Raw genomic sequence first — 26,837 nt, forward strand, 5'->3', positions numbered from 1 at the left:
TTATAAACCACTCTTTCTATCCTAACTGACAAAAGGTTTTCCTTACTTATTCTTACATTTCACTCGCTACTTATAAGACTTAATTCTCGCGTAAGCTGATCACTGTGATATTTAATTATACACCGCGTCGAAGTGCGCTCGATAATTATTCATTAACATCGACTAATCTCGATAATGATGCTTAATGATATTAGTAAAGTGTTATATAATGCGACATTCGAGTCGACAAACAAAACAAAAAAAAAAAAAAAAAGTTTCTTTTATTCGAATTATTCAAATGAAATGGTATATGATATAAAATTATGTTTCGCTATAGTTTGCTAATACGTACAAACACAATAATACGTTAAAATAAAAATAAATGACGTAGCCGTGGACCGAAAGAAAATTTATTGTTTTACAATCAATGAATCATCAAAATTACTAATGATTGATTAATAAAATTTGGATGTAAATTTATTCAAAACGTAAATAAAAAAGAATATGCGTTTACATATTCCTTTGCATTATGATTTTTAATATCATCAGATTTTTAATACGAGTTCAATTTTATTTGATCGTAAAATGAATAAAATCAGCATAATATTTAACAAAAAAGATTATTTCAGTAATAATTGATGTAATTGTCATTGTCTTGAATAGCATTAATAGCGAAAGGAAGCTTTTGATGCATATAAAGAAAAGTGGTAAATGCTTTTATTAAATACTAGATATTCCTAATCGGTCTTACAATCAAAATTTTTATTACTGATTGACAATTCTAGACATCAATAATCGTTGATTATGCATTTTTTTTATTATGATTATATTTATTGTTTAAATCGCTCGACGTTAATATATATATATATATATATATATATATTAACGTCGAGCGATTTAAACAATAAATATAATCATAATAAAAAAAATGCATAATCAACGATTATTGATGTCTAGAATTGTCAATCAGTAATAAAAATTTTGATTGTAAGACCGATTAGGAATATCTAGTATTTAATAAAAGCATTTACCACTTTTCTTTATATGCATCAAAAGCTTCCTTTCGCTATTAATGCTATTCAAGACAATGACAATTACATCAATTATTACTGAAATAATCTTTTTTGTTAAATATTATGCTGATTAACGGAGTGTGTAAATAATTTTAATAATCAGTAATTATTAAAAACTATCGGTAAATAATCTATGGTGTTCGTATAGCAATCCGACCTTTTTATTACCCACACATTATATAAATTATATATTATACATGTTTTTAGTTAATAAGAAGACACTTTGTAATGTTATTCCATGATTTTAAGAAATTAACGTTAATCATAATAATCAAATAGACTTTGTTAAACCCTTTTATAATTGATTTTGATCAATTTCATTTACTAGTACATTTTTCTCCCGAATTAGATCTAAATTAGATATAAATGAACACTTTAAAATATCAAATAATTACAAGTATTGATCTATTAATGCATTAATTAAACATTAATTAAATTACACATGTATGTATCAAAAGCAATTGAAGTAACTATTTGTTTTTTACAGGTACATAATGTTAATTAATAACAATTATTCGATAGAACTTGATTGTATAAAAAATAAAAAATTTATTTTCATAATCTATAGAATGTATAAAGAGTTGAAATATTTTATAGATATTATACTAGTAATTTCACAAATTCAGTTTAAATTAATTGTCATGACTTAAAATTAAATAAATAAATTCTAAAATAATCAATAATAATCATAGAAACAGATTAAAAGAAATTATTTTTACTACTTGAATTTTGTAAATGAACGTGCATCTTAATTCAAACTGAAAATCAAAATTAATCCTAATATCTTTCGGCAGCTTCGCTATAAAAATTTTGAGAAAAATTCACCTCGTAAACTTTATTATTATTTAACATGGAATATAATATGAATTATTATTATCTATTTAATAGAAAACTTTTCATTATATTCACGAATCTTTTTATTATCAGGCCATAGCTTATTTATTTTATAAAAGAACCTAATGGATATGTAGACGTATATGTATATAATTGTATTGATTGAGCTGCTTATTGATTGAAAACTACGATAAAGCTCGCAACACTTATAACTGTATTTAGGAGAAAATACTATTGGATATTAATTGTTGCTAGCAAACTTACTGAAAGCTATAAAAAATATAAAAAATGTATTCTCAATAAATAGCATAATATTAACAAAAAGTTCTACCAAATACGTAACAAAGGCTATTGGAAATTCAGGAAATTCAGATATACCAACAAAGTGCTCTTACACAGTTCGTACACAGCATTCCTGTACATGGGATTACGAGAAGTATTTGAAAATAATGTAGAATCTAACAATTAGGCAGTGAATAATTAAAAAAAATTCTAAATATTAGTACAGCCGATAATGCTATATTTAAATATTGAGGAATTTCATTCTCCTAGCCATGTGATGATAAATTCTCAAATACATAAAATTAGTTATATTAGTACTATGCGACGTGATAATTAAATATAAGTAGACATATTAGAAATTTGTTTTATTACATTTTAATGTTAATAACAATAGATAAGATATAAGGTCAATAGTGTATTATTGACTATACGGATAATAATAATATAAATAAATAAGGTTTCCGAATTTTTTTCTTGATCAAATATACCAAAAAAAAAAAAAAACAAATATTATGTATTACAATAATATTTATATTTTGTCATAGAATTATTCTTTATACAGATATATCATAAAATCTATTTTTATTTTCAATTATTGATAAAGAAGTAGGAATAGTTTTATTAAAATAAATATTCTTGACATTTATACTTCATACTTTATATAGTATAAGTTGTCCTTCAATATTATATAAAAAATTAAATATTTTGATTTTATTTGCTAAATATTAAATTTACTAAAAATTATAAATGTATTTTATAAAAATACAACAGAAATTCAATATTAAAATTTCCGAATATGTAGGTTACTTGAAAATTATTTAATGTAATACAAAACCTTTGTAGCTTGAATATATAATTGTTAATGTGATATTTTGTCCATGATTTAGTTATAATGAAATTATCATTTTCATAATTGATTATAATACTAGTAACGCTTATTGTTTACTTCGTTTATTTATATAGATTTTTAAGTACATTTTGACTATTTATTTATTCGTACACGAAATTTTATACGTAAATTATAGTCATAGATTCACTAAGTAAATTTAATAGTAAATAAATTAAAATAAAATTCATAATTATTTAATAATTGCCATAGTAATAAGTATTTTAAAATAAATTATCAAATTTTACATTCAAGTATTTATTGCTTTATTATTCAGTAATAATGCGTGTAATCGAGTACTTTATGCGTCCAACTACTATTGTTGCAATGTTTAAAATTCAAATTTTTTTTGTAACTATTTTAAATTATATGACCGTTTAAGTATCAACTGCTTTTAAAATCAAGTACTACATTTAAAACATGATTAATGTTTGGAGGAGAACTTTGGCATTAAACCAAATCTTTTTTTAAATTTAAAGCAAGTCTCGTAAATCAATTAAGAAATGCTTAAAAATTTGTAGTTTTTTTTTTTTTTTTTTTTTTTTTTTTTTTTTTTACAAATATAATAATTGCCTTATGATGAAACATTTACGAGTAAATGTATTTTCAAATATTCCCATATTAAACATAAAATCAAGTCAGTACATTTACAAAAAGATTTACAAAAAAAACTTATAAATATTTCTAAAATTTTATTTGGAAAATTGAAGAGACCGCGTATATTTAAATATTGTATTCAGATATTCAGGTTTCTGAATAGGTATTTTTATATAGAATATCATTATGTAGATAATCATACTTTCAATTCGAACATTAAATTTTAATTTATTTAGATATGCTAATATACCGAAGTACAATATTTAAATATTCAAATTCAAAATTATATCAATTTTATCTTGCATTAAAGTTATAATAAGTATGTATACTTTGTGTTCTATGCTAAATATTATTATTAAAAAGTACAAAAACATATTTTCAGAATTTCAAAATGCTTCTTGCATTTTGAAGTACATAATTTTTAATCGATAAAAACTTTATATATTATGCAATATGGAATTAATTTTATATGAGAACTTTTTATATAAAGCATTGTTGATCTAATTTAATAATAAGTAATACTCTTTCTAATATATAAATATTTCTTTTTTTTTCTCGCGTACATATGGTCCTGCGAGTATACATGTGTGTAGGGTGTACGTAAATTTAGAGTTCCAATTTTCTTTTTTTTTTTTTTAAATCAATATTATAACATAAATTATAACGATTGTGTTTAAATTTTCTACTATATTATGTATATCTAAACAATTAGGACTTTAATATTTAATAATTTGACGCGAATACATTAAATATAAAAGAGTAATAGTTTCTATAAATTGAATTAAATACACTAATACTAAAAGAAATATGTTATATTCAATCAAATATTTTATAATAAGTAAACCTACAATTATCACTATAGTTTGCTAGTAAATACGTTTTTATGATTGTCTGTGTAAACGAAAGATTCATTATATGTACGATAGAATTTGCATAATTAAAACTATTGAATTTTCAGTATAAATTTTTTTTATTATATTTAAATAGAATGAAGAAATGCCTTTAGTAAAATAACCATTGAAAATCAAAAAAAAAAAAAAAAAAAAAAAAAAAAAAAAAAATATTTTACAAACTTGTATATTAATTATTAATTTACTTAATAAATGCATGAAAGTTTATTCAAAGAAATAAAGCAACAAAGTTTTAGTTCAACTAAGATGCCATGAAGTGAGTTAAACGAATAAAACTGTCATAATGACAATCATTATCGAATAAGAGAAGGTAGTTAATACTTAAAGAGAATTAGTCGGGATTGACGATAAATAACATTAAAGGGACGCGCTTAATATATCTATTATTCAACTTGATTTGTAATCAATATAAAATATTGATCGAATCGTTTTTTAAATTGCATTAAGAATGTACTCGATATATAAACTTTTTATAAATTATAATTATAACATTAAAACTCATTTGTTCGTAATAACGTAATTGCTGATAAACATATAATAAAAATTATTATTCGATAGATTGAAGATTGAGATTCATAAAATAAGAGCGAGGAAAATTCTAAATTATGATAAATAAATTAACTGTCGGACAATTTTTATCGTTGAATTATGTAAAATCTGTAAATGAAAACGAAGATAACGAGAGAAAATGAAGAATATGAAAAATTACGTAATTATACGATAGTACAAAATATTTATTGTACACAGCAGGAGTAATAATATTATGGAAATTAAAATATGAAAGATAAATGCAGAAGAAGCGAATGAGAAATCGAAACGAATAATATATATTTGGCAGTAGAAATAAAAATAGGCAAACAATAGTTTATTATAGTAAATAAATTCGATAATAAAAAATCGTATGAAATTGAATTTAAAAATAGTTTTGTTTAGGAAATTATTTCAAATAGTTTTCATATGCTAAATGGATAATCGTGTGACTTGGTTTTTTAAAATAATATATGTCATTAAGTTTGTGAAAACATTTAAATTAGAATTGCAGAAATTCACCAAGTTTTAGTGGAATTGTTGTAAAAATTGTGAGAGGGCAATATAACGAATATCTTTATTATTTATTTAATTACCTTATCCATGTTTTGCTTCGGTATAGGCGCGAGAATATTTTAGCCCCTCTCGGGACCAATAGCTTCCAAAAACTTTTAGACGTACCAATAACATTTTATTTTAATGCTTTTTTCCTATTTCGCGATAAGTTCGCGGGCTAAAAAGCTTGTCCTACTTTACGAAAGAGACAAAGATTCGTACATCGGATCGATATCTTACGTGGCCGAGGAAGCCTCTATTACTATATTCATAAGTATAATTCTCATCTCGTAAAGTGAAAGCATTCACTGTTGTATTATCGTCGGGGAAAAATTTTAACAGATAAAGTAAGTAGAGATGAGACTCGGAGAGAAGCTTTAAACCCTAAATAATAGGAATGATTATATAAATTTGAAAATATAAACGGCGTTATAATTACCCTTGGAATAACAACATTTTATGGAATTTATATTTGACTGCCAATCGATGCCTTAAGTATAAGAAATGTAAATACTATTATTCGCTAATCATTAAATACAATGCACAGCTACTGATAATATGTTCAGAATTTTCATTTTACCTATAACATAATCAACGCGATGACATTTAAAAATACGTCTTTTATCCTGTTTCAGGCAAAGAAGAAGAGCGCATTATGTTCCAACAAATGCAGTCCATGGCCCAGAAACAGGTCTTTAAATATTTTATGTACACACACAGACACACACATTATATATATATATATATATATATATATATATATATATATATATATAAGAATGACATTGGTAGTATTAATTATTACAGTGGTAGTTGTAACAATAGATTTAATAGAAGTAGCATTAATTCAAGGCCTAGCGATTTCGATAAAATTAGTTTTTGAATTTAGATTAATAATGATTGTAGCATTGGTAACGCATTTGTCGCTGCATGTCGAATCTTAATGACCCTCGATCGATTCAGCTGTTGTTTTGCTTTATTTTCTATGCAATTTTCATCTACATTTATTTCTTCGCAAAATACTACATTTGCTTCATCATTTTGAATATTCACCCTTTCTCTCCACTACTTTAAACTATGTGTTATTTTTAATTTATCAAAAAGCATTCTAGTTCATTCTATGAAATCAAGAATAACAATAATTGGATGTTTGAAAATTCACGGATACATTTATCGATTACGTATAATTTATTATTCATTAGATGTATTACCCATATATTTTAAGAAGTGTGGCCAACATATGTTTAATGCACTCGATTACACAACGTGAGGATATATTAATGGAGTCACGAGTGTCCCCCGTTACGCTTCGATTCATTAAAGGCTCAATGATTTACGTCATAAGCTAAGCCAAAAAAAAGTTTTGCCAAGTCCAAAAGACTAGAAACTCAAAAACCAAATTCAAATCTCATAAACAACAAAGCCTTACTTTTTAATTAATGTATTATGCACACCTGCCTGTGTTGAAGCATGAAATCTAAAACATATCGATAGAGAGCGAGAAGTACATTTGCAGCGATAAATTAATATTTTATTTTATCCATTTTATGTGCGAGGTCCACTTACTAAGCGAATGAATAATTAAACAGTTCTAAATAACCAATGAGTCGAATTTATTAACACCTCTCGCAAACTATATTCATGTCGAGGGCCAACGAGGGCTCGGGCAAAGATATAAATATGCGAATGTATGGAATGAGCTGCTTTGTATGTGTAGGTGATAAGAGTTAGTAATATTTAAAAGGATGGCAACCACATCCGTCATTAAGCTCACCAAAAATAAGAAGCATTATTTAACTAACATTCTCATCTTGATCGTCATCATCATCATCATCACCACGACCATCATCAACCCCCAATGCCGTCGCCGTCGTTCTTCATCGCAATCAAAACTTCATCGTCATCGCCATCAACATCTACCGCAACGCCATGAATATGTAGATTCGACTTGAATGTGAAAAATCCATATGCAGGCAGCAACATAATCGTTCGAGCAGATCACCTAGGAGAAAGGACCAGGTATTGAGCCTGATATGACTTAATCTACAGCACACGTTTTAACGTTCGAAGAATATTGCAGAAGAGTAGACATTTCGATGGCGCTCTTTTTTCTTTGTTTTGTATCGTTTTTTTCTCTTTCTCACCCTCTCTCTCTCTCTCTCTCTCTCACCCTCTCTCACATCCCCTTTATTTTTGTTTCATGGTTATTGTATTAGCAATAAATACAATTTGATGTAAAAATAAAAGTCCAGGATACAGCACACGCAAGCCATATACTTATCAAAAGGGTGACAAATTCGTATTTATGCTTTACTCATTCTATTTTTATTATAATCATTGCTTTTCCATTTTATTACAAATTTTAGTGAACCTCGTTTTTGGTATTTACATAGCACATTACAAAAGAATTATTCAACAATCGATGTACATTGATCTACAGAGATCTGCAGAAATGAAATGCACAATTTTTGTAGCATGCAAAAAGAACAATACAATGCACATTATTTGCAAAAGAAACTATCGAAACATCATTCTATAGCTGCAAATATACGTTTGTAAAATGTAATGTTAATATTTCATATGAAGGACATTGCAAATCCCATTATATTCTACACATACGTCTATTAAATAATAATAACATGTTAAAGATTGGAATATTTTACGTTCGCATAATGATAAAAATATTAAATTTAAACGTAAACTAATTATATTATTAAAATAGTCCTACGGAATTATATTATGAGAAAGGAGAGATTTTATATATAGAAAGTAGAGAAAATACAAAGCTATTCTCTGATAACACAATAATACTATCAGGAACAATAACCGACGGTTCCACGATATGATTGAACGATATAATTTACAATTCTAATTTATATTAAATTTATCGTTAAAGAGAACTACTCAAGTTATAATAATATTTTTCCCTTTAAAGCATCTCATTTTTTACTTCTATTAAAATTATTACTTATTTTATACGTAATTGACATACTGTTTATCAAAAAAAAATTCACCTTTTTTAGTAGTAATTTAAATAATTTAAATTTAAATCTTACGCAAATTGGATAACAATAGTATTAATAATAACTTGAGAAAATTGTATGTATGTAATTTAAAAATATACGCGTAAAAAGATCATAAATAATATGTACTATCTTTATTTAAATAATATACAATATTGAATTACTAAGTAATTATATAATTAAAATATAGGATCTCTCGTATTGAATTGTCTTATCAATATAATAATATATCAGTGGCACTGATAACGTTGATTTCTGTCCTTCTAGATATCATCCTATTTTTCAATTCTCGTGACTGACTTTATTTGTTATGACAATAAAATAACTAAAATTTAAAAAATATATTTTCATATAAAATGCAACTCAACATACACGAAACTACGTTGAAATAATTCTTAAATCTCGGCGAATAATTATCAAATATATTAAAATTGTATCGTCGTATAATTCAGGATAATTTTTTATTGTATTATATTATTTTCAGGATAATTAAATAAATCAGGATAATTACAATTTAAAAATTATGACAAATTTAAATTAATAATTAATAATTTTAATAATAATCATTTGAATAAAATACTTCATTTATTTATATTTATCGAATTTATTTAATTTTACGTTAAAATAAAGCGTATTTAAATTTATTACTAACAATACAAATACAATATATAATATTGCTTTACTTCATTAAAAATAAAATATGTTAATTTCATTAAAAATTTAATGATAAAAGCAAGTTCGTAGCAAAATAAATATATACTTATAATATATTCTAAGAAATTAACTTTAAAACTCTCTTTCAAGTTTCTAAAAGTATAAATATTTTTTACATATATAATTTATGAGAAAAATAATTTTAATTATTCAGAACAATTTATTATCACATAGATAAATATGAGTGAAATATTGTTTTAATATAGTAATTCAAGATAATACAATGATTTGATATTTAGATTGTTTTATAAATTTTTTGTACACTGAACTAATCGTATTTTTTTATAAATCACATTTTCTTATTGTACAAACAGTTTTTGTTTTTTTACATTTTGAACACATATGTATTTGAACGTACACATTATTCATAAGATAATATTTTCTTTATACGATAAAGATATAAATAATAACTTGTTGAATCGTCTAATATTGTTAAACTTTTTAAAAAATATATGCAATATATTAAACGTTTAGAGAAATTAAAATACAACTAAATTAACGGCAATATAATGTTAAAGTTCAAGACACTTAAATATATATATATATATATATATATATATACACAGATAATAATATTTTAATATAAAATTTGTTTTATTAAACTTTTTAATAATTTATACTGTAAATGAATTGTTTTGTGGATAAATTAAAATATCTTATGTAATGAATTATTTATCTAAAAAGTACATAACAAACATCATTTATATTATTTGAATGTTAGTAAAGTTATATTTATAAAAGTCGAGTGTTTTATCAGTGTCAAATATAATTAATTAACATGACGATATTTCAGAAGCTAAACAATTATTGTATTAAATTGAATATAATATACAACATTTTCATATGTATTCACATAATTCTTAATTTCTTATATGAAATTAATACGACTTCAATTAATTAATTCTAAATTATTCAATAAAATATAAGAAATTCCTCTATCAAATAATTGACGTCTTTAAAGATATAAAGTGGCGCAATTTTTATAGGTGATGTAGAATATTTTTCATAAATTAATTATTTATTTTAATTAATTATTTACTTTAGGTACATAGTAATGAGATTTCAAATTACTATATAAATTCATATTACGTGCTTGTAAATCAATAGCAAAGAATATTGCTGCACTAGCATTTAGTCTGAATAAAAGAAATGGCTGAAATTTATATTTATAGATTATTCAAGTTTATAGCTATCTATCGATTTATCTATTTAAGCAATAAATTTTATGTTAATATATTAATTATCGTGTAATTCCATATAAATATTAATTTACCTAACATCTTTATATTTAAATAGAATTTTAAATTAATTATTTATTCCACGTTTAAAATACGAATTCAAGTGAAGATAAAAACAATTTAAAGCAAAATGTGTTTAATAAACATAATAATATAAAGATATATAATAGTGTAATTAAAATTTCTAATTCATTATAAATCAGTTGGTAATTAAAAATTTAATTTGTATAAAGTAAGTCAACTATATATTTATAATAATTTTATATATTCAAATGCTCTTCCAATCTAATAAACTATAGCTGTTTATGGTAACAGGACAAATTTTTATTTTAATTAATATAGTAAATGTTATTAATATTACTATTATTATTATTATTATTATTATTATTATTATTATTATTATTATTATTATTATTATTATTATTATATTTAGTAGTTTTCTTGTTACATTTTGTATATATGTATTTATTTGATGAATTTTTTAAATATTTTATTTTTTGTATTTATTTTGCACATGTCTACTCTACTATCAGAATTCTTTGAATGAACACTATGAATGTACTTATATTGCTTCAAATAAAATTAATTTGATTAAATTAAAGTAAAATACGAGCAAGCTTTCAATTTTCTATGAGCGTTTTGATAGTCAAAATATATTTTGATTATTTAAATTATGAAGTTTTGTAAAAAAAAAAAAAAAAAAAGAAGAAAAATATCAATTTTAACTTAAAAGGAAGTACTTTTATAAAAAATGAAAAGATAATTTTTTTTTAAAATCATTTTTATTGTTATAATAGATAACATAAGAAAAATATACGTAATTATATGTTATCGAAGTGATATAAATATAAATTAGTTTATCATCAAGTTTCAAAATACTTTGTAATTATGCAATCGCGATGCATAATTCTGAATGTACTCTAAATGTCTAATTTAAATCAAATTAATTTTTGAAAGACCTATAAAAAATTGCTTCTTAGCATTAAAATTTGAGAAAATTTATAATTATTAAGATTTTCCATCATATTGAATCGTTTAATAGATCAATTTATGACTAAGCTTTAAATATAATAATATTGTTAGATAATTTTCTCTTGAATACGACATATAAATCGCAATCAATTTGTTATGACGTGAAAATTATGAATAAATAACATATATCTCATGAATACTTCTGAATAATAGTTAAATTATCCGATTTTGTTGAATCTGGTAGTATAGTAAAGCTATTTGATTGATAAGAAATTATTATTCTTAATATATTTATTTCATGTGTAATGCTTGGGAAAGAAAAAGCCAACGATTATGATTTTGTTGCTGATTTAATGATGAAAGCAAGTATATCGATTGTAGAATATTTAAGGACATTTTCATTCAAAATTGCGCAGAAATACCAAGAGACGTAGAAATAAGATTCGATGATCTTACTAATCGACAACAACATCACATTATCTCAAAAATTTGTCACTTGTCTCACCGCAACGTTAACGATTTTCATTTTTCCGAGCACTAATCATAGCTTTCAACATATTTTCCTTTTAACATCTGGACTATCATTATAGTTTTATTGTTTCTATTTTTGTTTTATCTAGCCTTTCTTCCTCTATTCGAAAATAAACACACCAATTGACAATAAATAAATGGAAATCAAGGATTTTGTCCATCGTATGTATGATAGTTGCAATTGGCAATATCCCTCGGCAGGATTAACTCCTGTGTCCGAAGAATGTTAATAAGTCGAAAGCACCTCGGCTCCGAGTAGGTGCGACGAGACGAAAAATTAATAAAGCAAATGCATATGTAGAGAAATGAAGTAAGACCGAGCACGCGATGGGCAATTTCAATCGCAGCTCGCGGAAGGCGAAAGAACTGCGGCGGCGTCATGTGTTGTGAAGTCAAGACGCAGAGTGAATTTGATGCGAAGCAACGAGTTGTTAATGTTAATGAGTCAAGCTAATTTGCATCGAAGATTGTGCGTTGCTGTCGTGCAATAAAATAAACAATCGCAAAGCAGCAGAGAAATTGCCACTTTTTGCAACCTGACTCGTGCGCAAATAAGAAATGTGGCATAGTTACGGCAGCGGACTTAATGGCCAGTGCAACAAAAATTGCCTGGTCGTAGAGAGATGGAAGAGAGTACAAGAAACGTTGTAGGAGAGTCGCTTTTCTTTCGTCGACCGAGACGCTGCGCCGTGCACACGTGATTTATTATTCCGTTTGCTCGAGCTCGGCAAGCCGAACAAGCCTTTAAGGTATGGAAGGCCGAAACGTTCGTGGCGCCCACTTTAGGCTACTACCTTATGGGGATGGTGCTTTTTGGATGTCAATTTCAGAACTGTTGTGCTGGAAACGTGGGGCGGGAGGGGGGAGGGGTAGATAAAGCTCGTTGTCATTTATTATTCATAATGCCGTTGAAATATTACTCGAGCTACGGGTGGAAAAAATCAAATTAGCCAAAGAGTTTAAGCGACTTCAATTTGGTCTTATTTACATTTTAGCTTTTTTATTATATTTAAAGGCACTTTATCGATTTTTATTTTCATCCCTTTCCAACGTGAAAAAAAAGAGAGTACCGAATATGAATTTAAACGGGTATTATGGATTCGAAAGTTTCAAAATTTAAGCGACTTTTCGAATTTAGGCAATTTTCTGCTTTAGTTTCTACGAATTCAATTGGTATTATTAGAAAACATTTCAAACCATTCATTATCAAACGTATAATTTCATCTTATCGGAATGTTATGTTAATTAAAAAAAAAAAAAAAAAAAAAAAAAAAAAAATTGGAAAACTTTCCACTTGTTGAACTCTAACGATACTTTTAGATTAAAAACATAATGGCGCGAACGTGTCCTCTTATTTGTTTAATATTTTCACACGCCTTTCAACTAAAAGCATACTTTGATTATTTATTTTTTTAGTTTTCAATTTTTATATTTAAAAATAAATGATGTAAATTAAAAAGTAATGTGAAAAAAAGAGAAATATTATATATCTTGAGTTTTAAATATGAGAATTTAAAATATTTTATAAAGTGAAAAGGCTATACGATAAATGCTATATAAAAAATAGATTAACAATTATATTCTTAAAAGATACTTTATCTTCTATGTGTAAATATTTGACCATTTACAATCGATTGCTTAATCTATAAATACATAGCTGCTTCTTGAAGAGAAATAATAATAATAATAATAATAATAATAATAATAATAATAAAAGTAATGTTTAAAAAAAAGCAAATATTTTCTCTTATTCAAATAAATCTTACCGGCAAAGGTAAAGTTATAAAACGTATATTCTTTAATTTTTAAATTCTTCAGAGTATATACATAGGGATACTCGAACGTTCAATGGAAATTCTTAGATTTTAGTAAAAAAATAAACGAACGAGAATCGTGTCTATGCACATTACGCTTCAAGGATCTCGTTTCATTAGCAAGTCCTTCTTATCGAATAATTACAATCGTTTGATTTATGGAAACGGAAGGACGAATAAATATCAGTTCTGTAATTGACACGAAAGGCATTAATACTTATTACGTACTAGTTGAAAGTTTAATCGATCATTGGGGCAATCGTGGATCACTGGGCAAAGCCTGGTAGACTGACATACAGACTGACGGTGAAAAGACTTGCCGAGTTTGTACAATTGACAAACGGATTAAAACTGATCGTGGCACCGCGATTAAGATGAAAGTCTGATAATACAACGCTTGTTTGTTCTCTCTCTCTCTCTCTCACTTCTCTCTCACTCTTCTCTCACTTCACTCTCTCTCTCTCTCTCTCTCTCTCTCTCTCTCTCTCTGTCAAGGAGCTCAAAGCGACGAACGAGACACTGAAGAGCCTGCAGACGCAGCTGGAGCTCGCCTACGCGACGACCGCGGCCTCGTCGACGTGCTTGGCCGGGGGTGGCGTGCCGGGGAGCAGCACCCTCACGGCCATCCTCGAGACCAAGGACGCGCGCATACAGACCCTCGAGCGGCAGATCCAGTTGCTCGAGGCGGAGCTCCAGCGTATCAAGGAGTGCGGGGGTCGACTGCGGGATCAACTGCTGCGAGCAGTCGCGGTGCCGAGCGGCGGGGCTAATCCCCGGCAGCAGCCCCGGCCGTTCTCGACCTCGCCCCTCTTCGCCGGCACCGGGGTCACCAACCCCTTCGCCGAGAACCTCCGACAGCACCAGTACCAGCATCCGCACCAGCAGCATTACCTCCAGCAGCATTACCACCAGCCTAACCCCAAGCCAATCGAGCTGTCCAGCCAGGGCCTCGTAGCTCTCCACCCCCTCAACAAGCACGACTTCAACTTCAAACGACAAGTAAGTTTCTTCATCGACAACGAGCTCATCGATAAGAACGACGGATGAGGCTCGTAGGAGAGACGAGGACCAGGGCGCAGCGCCAGCCCCGAGCACGTTCTATGGTTATGATGACGATTATCGCGATGCCGATGATGATGATGACGATGGTGATGGTGATGCCGATGCCCACGATTATTCGAATATGATCACAATCATGACGATTATAATGATGTTGCCGATGGTGGTGTAGATTGGCGATGACGATGGTGATAATGGTGATGATGGTTTGCGATGGCGATAGGAGTGATCGCAACGATCACGACGATGATGACGATTAAACTTGGGATGACCATTTGGCTTTGTCTAGTACATTATCTCGGTACGCCGAGGGATGATAATATTAACAAATGGTGGGCCATGGATTTCTCACCTATGCCAAACGAATCCTAATACATATTGCAAATATCCCATTTACGTAGTCCAAATTTTTATGACGAATGTGCAATTATAACCGAGTCGTATTGGCAGGACATAAAACTGAGATTTTATGGAATGAATCGTCTGCCATTAGAATGATATTCAAGTTATTTTTATTTATAAATTAAGGGATTTGTCACGATTTATTAGGTAGGTGGCAAGAATAATAATGCGAAGATTTAAAAACCTCTCTAAGCGTAGCAATAGTCACCAATTCTGTCATTTATGCGCATAATCTAAAGTTAATTGAAGCTATCATGTATAATGTATATAAGGTAATATAGTATTTATTTACTATTGATTAACAGGTAGGAGGAATTATAGAATGCTTAAACGATAATATGAAACAACAACTGATTCATTGGGACAAAGAAAGTGATAATTATTGCACGTATAATTGGCATTATAAGTCCTTTCGATACTTTCTTTCGTACGCTTTTGTCATTTGTCGGTAATTTAAATATTTTAAATACCGTATTTATTGTGTATTGCATGGAAGTAAATTACTATTATTATTACGTGGGCTTGTGGGATTTGTGAATGTGTGATTTGTGAATGTGTGATTTGAATTGCCGCTCGTTTACATTTATTTTGTACAAATTATCAGTAAATTAGTAATGAAATCTATTATTTTACGATTATTTTTCTGAGTTCTATTTGTAAATATATTAAATGCTAACTCGAAAAAGTTATTTCTTATTTTGTAAATCTTAATATTAGGCAGTATTTATTAAAAATTAAGTTCATAATTTACAATTACAATATGAGCTTACGAGATTAATCAAAGAAAGAAATGTTTGGTTTGACAAAAAAAAAAAAATTAAATAAATAAAATATTAACATATATGTAATTAAAGAGTTGTAATTAAAAATAGGATAACAATAATTATCAACAAACTGAAAATAATTAGAATTAATTGCTCAATAAGTTCATACTAAGTAATTTTAAATGTTTTTGTATTGAGTATTCATATTGATTGATAAACGTTATAATTCACATTCTTATACCTAATTTTAATTATAATCTAAACATTTGGACTTTATTATTCTAAGACTGATAATTAAAAATTAAAAAAAAAATATTTTAAGTATTATACTTGAGTCATATGAATTTACAACAAAGTTGATTAGACAATTTTTGAAATTATGATGAAGTAAGCCTATAATATTAATTTATACTGCACTATAAAAATGTTAATTAATTTATATTATTACAAATTATTGTTTTTTTTTTTTTTTTTTTTTTACTTTTCAAGGCCATTGCTATTCATAAAAATCTTATAAATAAATACTTGCATAGTATATAAATTATCATTTTTCGTAAAATAAAATATACATTTTCATTACTGATTCCCTTCTGTAATGTGCCAACATTAAGATTTGAATTATTATTATAATATTTATTTTATATTTTATTTAAAAAGAATATTATTAGAAATTTGTTATATTCGTTTTCTTAAATATATTTTATCAATAAAATATATTACACAACACTTTACATCACTTTATCTAATATTTTAATTACTAAATCATATGATATATATATATATATATTCGATTTAAATAAAATATATAAATTGTAAATAATTATTACAATTGGCCGGAAGGCCATACGATTCTCCTTCATAATGTAATTTTTAATACGAGTAACGTAGTGCACTATTTGATTGTTTTTTAACATCCTGTTGACTCAATCCGTTTAAACATATATAAAGGACTTTGCATAATTTTAGTATTAATTATATATTATATATTATATATTAATAATAAATCGGTTACTTAATCGTTTAGTTAAGTAAATCTTTTGGTTTAAAAAAAAAAAAAAAAAAAAAAACATATAACGCACGTGGAAAAAGAAGTTTGAAAGATTTAGTAAAATTTGTCATTCGATTGGTCTAGGATTTATTCTGTTTAATTTTTTAAAAATAATTCTCATATTACGTTTTATTATTTCAATATTATATTTTAATTGTAAATATTAACCTCGATTTTTTCATTACAATATAAAATCATCAATAACACGAATAGAATACTTAATATGTTAAAACAAAAGCCGAAATGTGAATAATACAGTAAATCTATGAAAATAATTATCTGTTATTAATTCTATAATATTTAACAAATGTTAATCTTGAATTCGATATACGTCAAGTGTGCTAGAAATTATAAGATTTAATAGATAGTCGATATCGGCTATATAAAAAAGTATAGCAATATATGTTTAGCAAAGAATTTTATATCTATTAAACTATCTATTATACAAGATATATTTATTACAACAAAATATATCCTGTTTTTCTTAAGAATATTAACTGCTATATATGTTGTTTTCTTAAGTGATCCAATAATAGATAAATATTTTTATAAATTTCGATAATACGTTCGTTCGTTCACTGCCATAGTAATGATTTCTGTTGTCCATAAAGTGATGATTAAGCAATTTTATCCCCTTTTCCGCTATATCGAGGACTAATAATTTTTTAATCATTTGGCAAGGTCCTCACCGCATTGTCAATTATTATAATATTTTCGAAATATACTTAATATTTTTACAGTACATATAGGTGGATCGGTGGACATACACGCTTATTCTTACGCATAGGCACACACTCGCATGCTCGAAACCACATACATAATTTGTGAAATTCTAATGTACTTATTGTGTTTTATAATATTTTAAATATTACATTATATTACATTAATATTACATTAAAAACCAGTAAATTATTTTAATCCATATAATATGACATTTAAATATTATGAAAGCTTATTATAAAATATAGTTCCATCAAAAATCCAAGAATACAATCAATTTGTAATTAAAACTGTAAGCGAACCCCTGTCCTCAATTTCCAAAAATGTCGTTAATTTCAATATACAAGTGAAGAAATTAAATTCTATTCCCAGTAAGAATTCAACGTGGTATTAATAAGTATAAAATCGTTTCTAAATGAATAAGCGCAAAATTTTGTAATTAAACTTTAAATTATGAATTAATTCGACAAATAAAATAAAAATTAACAACTTTAATAATGATTCTAATTAAACAAAAAACAAAACAAACAAAAACAAAAAACAAAAAAAAGCATATCCGTATTATGTTATTCGTCAATTTAAGTTATGACTTAAGTTCAGTGACGGGTGGAAATTAGAAAAATTAATAATTGTCAAGTACAATAAACTAAAAACAAGAAATATTAACGTACACAGTGAAATTCTAAATTGTTTGGTGTAATCTTAGAATTCTATATATTGTTATATAACCCTCAAAAACTTTAATAATGATTAAAAAATTGAATTACTTGTAATGACCATTAGTAAATAGTTGTAAATTTACTGAAAATGTGCAATTAGATATATGAATAAAAATGAATATATTTATAAATAAAAAATATTGGAGTATATAATTATATTTATATATATATATATATATATATATATATATATATATATAAATATATTATTTTTATAAAGACCATGTAGATATTTTTAACAGGCATGTGTTTCCTGGATAAATGAATTTAATTTAATATTTTTTTTATCAATATAATATTTTGTTTAATATAGAATAAAATGTAAAACATATTTTAAAAAATAATTTACAACATCGAATAATTCAAACTATATTTCTTTTTATATTATCTTACTTTTTAAAGGAATATTTATAGTTTATTTTGTTTACATTTATTATAAATGAGATTTCTTATTTATAAATCAATTATCATGAATAATTAATTACCTTATGTATGTAATTATTAATCATGCTGATAAAAAGAAACGTGCTTATCTCTAAAAGCATCTAATGTTAATTAGTCTGAATCGTACAGATTAATTTCTTTAATTTATTAAATTACTTTTGCTCTTTAAAAGTGTATTACAAAATTTTATATTAATCACAAAAGGAATTTAACGAATAAATTCTTAAAATATATATATTAATATAAATAATTTTAAAGGTTAATAGTGCTGTATAACAATAACAATTGCTAATGTACAATATGGTATCAATCACTATAAGAAATTTCTTCATCTAGGACAGCCCCTCGATAAAACTATCCATGCATTTATCATCATCATTCATTCACTAAAAAAAAAAAAAAAGAAAAAGAACGAAAGAAAGAAAGAAAGAAAAGAAAAAAGGTAACGCCATTTACTGGTATCAATCGTAGCTCATCATCCATCGCTATAATAATATTCATAAGCGCTTATATTTAGTTAGAAGTGTATTTCTTTATTCTGCTTTCACAATTTCGCTTTACTTTAGTTTATAACACTGTAGTAAATTTTATACCGAAATATAATTTAATTTAATCTAGTAAATTAGATATAAAAGTATTTTGCATGGTTTTCATAGATAATATTAAAGAGATTTTAAATATAAAATGCATAGGTATCTTCAAGTAATATTTAAGTGCTTTTAAATATAATTAGACTATTGTTTGTTTTTGCTTGTAAAATATCTTATACTATGTCATTAATTAACTAAGCTTTCAATTTATTTTCAATTTTATCAAATAAATTATACAAATTTAAACATCCGTATAATATAAGTTGAATTTTTTCCATAAATCTTATCAAAATGTTTTATAGTATTTCATATATTAAAGAACACATAAAAAGACTTATTAATAGTTTTTTTTTTTTTAGAAAAACTAATATTTGTATAGATTATTTAAGATTAAATGGTAAAGAATTTAATATTATATATTCTTTCAATAAATCATAAATTTTTAATTCATGAAATAAATTAATAATGAAAATTTTTTTTTTTTTTTTTTTTTTTTTTTTTTATGAAATTAAGAAGGTATACTTAATTAGTATTTACAACAATGAAAAAGAAAAAGAAAATGAAATGATGTAAATATGTGATTTAATATTTTCAACGCAAAATAATTTTTGTTCATCCTAGTTTTTCGAGCAATTTTTAACTTTACTTTCGATAAAAATTAAATTATCGTTTAGATATATTTATGTATTTTATAAAAATAAATTCTTATTAATTATAAATTATTATTAAATTTATCTGTAATTTACAATTTTATAAACATAAGTAATGTTTATCATTGCAATGGATGGGAATGAATTAAACTTTATATATTTAAAAAATTTTTTCTTTAACAAATAGTATCAATTCAAACTTGAATTTTAAAAATTTCTATAAATAGAAATTTAAATCAAATTAGCAATCCATAAAAGAACGAACACGTAATACCACTTTTTAATGTAAATTTTACGCAATAATCGGATAAAGGCGTGTTTAATACATTCAGCATTGATTTGAAAAAAAAAAGCTACAAATCTCAAGTAATTGACGAGATATATATGAATGGTAACTAAATTTTCCAGTAATTTTCCACATAAGTTCCATCCATCATCTTACAACGAGTCATCTACGAATTTACCAATCTTCTGCCGCATTGCAGAATTCCGTGTCACACTATTCGCAAGTTTGCATCTGATCTGACACAGAACGTGTCGAATTCAACTAACCAATACTTTATTGGAAAGTTTGAAACATGAAAATCTCATACGACCTTTTGTTTCCATTAATTCTTATTTTAAATTTAAAATAAAGATAAATAGATTATTGTTAGTTGTCTTAATTGAATATGATTTTTACATTATAGGCTTAATATATATTGTTCATTGTATAATAAATAATATTAAATATCGAGGCATATGTTCATCATTATTTTATTTTAAAAAATAGAAAAAAAAAATAAAAATAAGAACATTGCTGAAATATTGTTAAGCAGTGCAATTTAAACTTTCGTTAAATCAAAAGTATCAAATTAATTTTTTTCTTTTTAATAAAATCAAGAAGCACGTTTCATTGTTTTTCATTGTCAAAGAAAACCATTGACATTTTAATTTTAAATATAGCCAATCTAGTTGGTTTAAATAATAATTATTATTGGACTATTTACGAAAATATATATACGATTATTTTCCCAAATACAAAATAACTTCTCTTTAATCAATAACCAACAGCTTTTTCGATCGAGTTATTAATTATTATTATTATAACTCATGCAAAAAGGACTAACTATAAATTGCCTCATTTAATAATAATATCGCCATACGTCGATTACAATAAGATTAATTTATATTCTTAAATTACAATATAAATAAAAATAACTGAGCATTTAATTTAACTAGAACGTAAAATTTTAGGAACCATTGGCTCAAAATAACCTTTTCTAATAAATCTAATTTCGTGTGTCAATGCTGTTTAAAATCAATATTTACACATATTATTGTGAATTAATTATTCGTTGTAGAAATGAAAAAAAAATTTCTATTTAAAAATAGGTCACTAGTTACTCTTATAATCTGTTATAATTACGGTTGCCGTAAAAACGATAATTAAGTTATTCTAAATTTTAAAAACACTACAACAATTACTTGAGAGAAATGACAAATTATAATGTATCTTAATATTCTTCGATTTAATCAATATTTATTTCTTATTTTAGATTTTTTGCAGTAGTATCGTATCAATTTTAAATAAACATTTTTTTTTTTTTGATAAGTTTTTAGAACATTTATCGAAACGGATCATGAATTTTTACTTTCTGTACTATTAAGAAAAATATTTATTTTTGTTATCGAAATAAAGTGGAAAAAAATTGGATTTTCATTTTGTTTAATTTATGAATGATATCATTAAAGAATTTTTCAAAAATTCGGTTAAAAATATTCAGATACCGGAAAATTGAAGAAGGAATTTGAAATATAATTCTTTTTGAGAATAAAGTCTATCTTTATTGGAAAACTTATGATCTTAAAATTATGAAAAGTTTGAAAAGATCGTTCATTTTATTCGCAAAGCACATAATGATATACAAAACTTCTGAGCCAATAAGTTAAATATAATAAATATCGAACGTGAAAAAGCTCGCGTTTGTAAATGTTATTATAATTTTATTACTGCATATTGGATTCATTCAACAAGATGTATTATATTATTATTCTTAAAAAGTATACTATTGAATTTATATAAGCGAAATAAATATAAATTGAGCAGATTATTATTGAAATGGATTAAATTTTCTTAACCATGTTCACTTTCAAATACTGTATCGTAAGTAATTTTTGTCTTTAATAATATCGATAAGAAAAATATAAACACACTCTATCACAAACTTTATTGTTAAATTCTTTTCAACAACATTTGAATTTACTCGTCGTGCCTTATTTATTTTTAATTTTATTCTCCTAATAGAAGATTTTTCTCATGCCACAAGGTAGTATAAAGTACTTGGATAATATAATACCTTTTTATGATTATTTTTAGTATCCGTTCAAACCAACTGATTTTGTTTTTTTATTGTTTTTTTTTGTCTTTTTTCTTTTTTGTCTTTTTTTTTTATAAACTAAAGATTATCGAAACATATTTTTAAAAATTTTCTTAAAAAAATCGTTGAAGCTAAAAGTGTTTATAAAAAGATATGCAATTTAGTCTGCTGCACAATATTAGTAAGTAATTTTTCCTCAAATTTGCCTATATGTTTTCCTTTTTAGAAAATATTAATTCTAAATGAACAGAAATAGATTAATAACCGTTTGTCTAATGAATTAATGTAAGCCGGAATTCTGAGTAAAATTGCATTTGTAATCTATTAATTAAACCACTTTGTCTTTTATAAATTTCTCACTTCATATTGCAAAAGTTTAAATAATTAAAATGGAAGAATTACAAGGCCATTAATAGCAAAAACGAAGTTTTTGTCAGTTTTTCTGTTCAATATTCACATGAACTTCGATGAATTTTATATAGAAATTTAATTTATAACTTATAGACAACTAACAATTTTCTATTCTTAAAATCTTTTATGTTGAGAAATTTACTTTAAAATTATCAATCAAGTGGCAAATAAGGGCACCTATTTTCTTAATTTTATAATCTATTTACATGTCGATTAAAATAAAAAATTATAAATAAATATAAATTAAAAGATTAAGTTATAACATTTTTTTTTGTTTGTTGGATGTCATACGATATAGTTGGCAATAATTATGTAACATGGTGCTTCCCTGACAAACTGTACAGTCTAATTAAAAATATTACAATAATATTGACGATTTAAAGCGCAAAACAGCGAGAACATTCGTCATAACTATTAATAAAATTAACAATTCTGACTCTAACTGGATAAATCAATAATTTTACAAATATACTTTTACATTAAATGTAATAAATAAATTAATAAGAATAATAATAAATTTTTAATAATACATAAATTAAATATGTAAATTGTGCACAGTATTTACATTGAGTTCACGATAATAAATTTTTCTTGACACTCGGAAGTACGTTGCTCAATATTAACACAACAATTCTGATATTCATAAATATGAAGTATTTTGAGTAATTAAATTAAAAAAGATTTAATAGTAGAAATTGAAAAAGAGTAATAGAAAGGAAAAAACTAAGATGAACTCAACGTATCCGAGGGAATGATTTTAAACAGATGTCTTTGTGCAGTGGTCGATCCGGATGAAAGCAGAGAAAGTGCAGGTGAGCATATCTGGTCGCGCGACCTCGCAGCTTTTAGCGTCAACCTCATCGTTTCCAATGACGTAACCTGCGTCATAGGGTAGCGCCAAAAATTTAGTAGAAACACACGAAACCAATGTTTTTTTTTTTTTTTTTTTTTTTTTTTTTTTTTACAAAATAACACATATTTATATTTATTTTGCTAAGAGAGAAAGGATAGTCTTGTTTTCATTTGCAGATTTGACGTTTGTATAATTATTTTGCTCTTGGTTATTTGGAGCATAATTTCCAAAGACACGCGAAGTCCTTACTTATGGCCAAATCAACGATATATTCTTATTTACTCACGGAATATTTAATTGCATTTTTGAAGATTCTTTAGGTCTTTACGAAAAATACAATGGACTTATTAATTTATTGTTAAATAAATCGTCAAAACCTTTGTCGTCGAAAATAATTCGATCGTTCAATATCATTTGATCATTATAATTTGCCTCATTAATAATATAAAGTAATGAAAGCATATACTGAGTAATTGTAGTGGGGAAAAAAAAAACAAAAACAAAAACAAAAACAAAAACAAAAATATTACGGTGCAACTGTCGATGAGTTAGTAACAAAACACACTTGTGTGTAAGGACATTGACAATCGTGAGGCAGCTGTTGATATTTCCGGTTTACATTTGGATTTTCACTCTTACTGACTCAAGGCTTTTCTCATCGAAGCTTTGCAAACGTTTATTGAAAAATGTTTGTGCTACTTTAAAGAGAAAAAAAAACTCACCTAATTTGTAATACAAAGAATTATAAATTAGAGAAAATATCAAATAACTTTACCCAAAAACATACACGTACAAATTCAAACACGTTATATTTACAAAATGTTAAACACTTTACGACTCTTGAATAATAATTAATTAATTAATTTATCAAAATATCTCTTATATTTATGTTTGAATAATAATCCCCGTGAGAAACTCGAAACACATTATAAACTATTCTGTAATACTCGGAATTATGTATACATGTAAGATAAAAGAAAAGTGAGAAAAAACTCATATAGAATATTTACGTGAAATATAAATTTAAACTCATGTTAAACTTATAGTACGGGATTATTCTAAAAATTTTAATGCATCAAAATTTTAATATTCTTATATAATTTTAAATCGTTTACCATTTAATTAACCTATCAATTGGGAACACATTTAGAAAGCACGCAGCATGTTTATACTTTTTTTTTTTTATTTTTTTTTTTATTAATTTATATGTTAAATAAAAAATTGATTCATATATTTTTAAATGTCCAAATTTTCTACACCGGCTAGTGAAAAAGGCGAACAAGGAAAAAAGCAAAAAAGAAAAGAGAGAAAAATTTACAACCTTCCGATATTTTCGAGAATGTAAGCTTGGTTTATCTTGCTCCTGTATTACTTTGGCCTTCAAATCTTTCACGCATAGCTTACATTTTCCATTTCAACTGCTTTCATTTTAATACAAAGGATAAGTAACAGGAACCACGAGCTTCGGTAAACCAAGCGCAATCTAATTTTCTTATGAATTATTCATAGTTATTAAGATAATATTAGATAGAATAAGATTTATTAATATAACTATAGATATAAGATAATATAATAAGTCGTAAGCTAAGTGTGGCTCCGGTTGCGATTCTCCATAGAGTGAGAAAAACTCCTAGTTCAATGCTTAGAAATTCATAATCATAAATTGGCATGTAACGTGGGTGATAAGATCTGGTTCATTGCGCACTTGTTATTTAATTGGCAGAATCGAAACCGCTGGCCACATTCTCAGCAACGCCCATTCAATAAGCTGATATGCCCAATCCATTTTAGCTTACTGAGGAGGTAAGGATATCTCTCATCAGCACTGACGCACTTTTCCCACTACGAGTATCTCTACCTTTCCTAGGTTTCCTCACTGCGAGTCGAACGTAACAAAGTTTCTTCTTAATTTATCCGTAGTGGTCTTTTGGCAAAAGATATGACAAATGACTTGCTGCCGTTAATGTCGTTATATCTTCATTTCACACAGTTCACTCAACAAGTTACATTAAGGTCGTTATAGCTGTTTCATGGGGAAGACAATGTCATCATTTTTCATTATGACTCTAAATCATTGTTCAATCTCTGCTCTTTTCGCACCACGTTAATCGCGGCTAAATGAGATAGCAAGACAAAAGACTTTTTAAAGTGCGAAAATAGCGGAGGTCAGAAAGAAACAAAAAAAAATATATATATATATATATATATATATATATATATCACGCATATGTTCGAAAAGTTGAATTTAATTTATTAATTTAATTTATTTATTGTATAATTACGAGCGGGTATAAGCATTGACGGAGCATGCATTTATTGCAATTTAAAAGGAAACAAAAATAGCGTTCGATCGGGTGCGTACTGACTTTTAATTCAAATCACGAATTACCAACATTTTTTCATTCATCCATTTTCATTACTTTTCGAACGTAAGCACGTAGATAGTTTGTGAATTATTTTTCGCTCGCTAGATGATTCGTGTGACTAATTTTCGATGAGAATTATGGCTAACGTAATTTTGCTACTAATCGAACCGTTCAATAACTGTGTGGTTCCTTTAACAGCTAAATTACGATTCCAATAGATGTTGTTAGCCTAGAATTAGTAGTAGACGTACCTTGCTTTTTGTGTCGCTAGGTCACCTCGTCAAGGTGCCACACCGACCATCCACACCTACGCAATTAGCAACGGCATTGGTTCGAACGATTCGTAGTATTACGTGTTTAAGGCACACACACGCGCGCGCGCACACACGCACACGCACACATGCTGCCCTCCTAGCCCATCCACACCACTTACGCTCTCTCTCTCTCTCTCTCTATCTATCTATCTATCTATCTATTTCTCTCTGTCTCTCTCTCTCTCGCTGTCTCTCTCTCT

At 26.1% G+C, this 26,837-nt stretch overlaps 1 protein-coding gene across 1 annotated transcript in view; it reads left to right on the forward strand.

The window, feature by feature from the left end:
- Positions 1-26,837, forward strand: part of brp (ELKS/RAB6-interacting/CAST family member bruchpilot) — a 77,629-nt gene that overhangs the window by 31,473 nt on the left and 19,319 nt on the right. Inside the window, exon 3 of the mRNA XM_011500750.1 lies at positions 6,281-6,336. Coding sequence (XP_011499052.1) covers positions 6,281-6,336 — 56 coding nt within the window. The remainder of the gene's footprint in view (positions 1-6,280; positions 6,337-26,837) is intronic.

The sequence above is a fragment of the Ceratosolen solmsi genome, unplaced genomic scaffold (assembly GCF_000503995.2).
Source record: "Ceratosolen solmsi marchali unplaced genomic scaffold, CerSol_1.0 scaffold27, whole genome shotgun sequence".
NCBI lineage: Eukaryota > Metazoa > Arthropoda > Insecta > Hymenoptera > Agaonidae > Ceratosolen > Ceratosolen solmsi.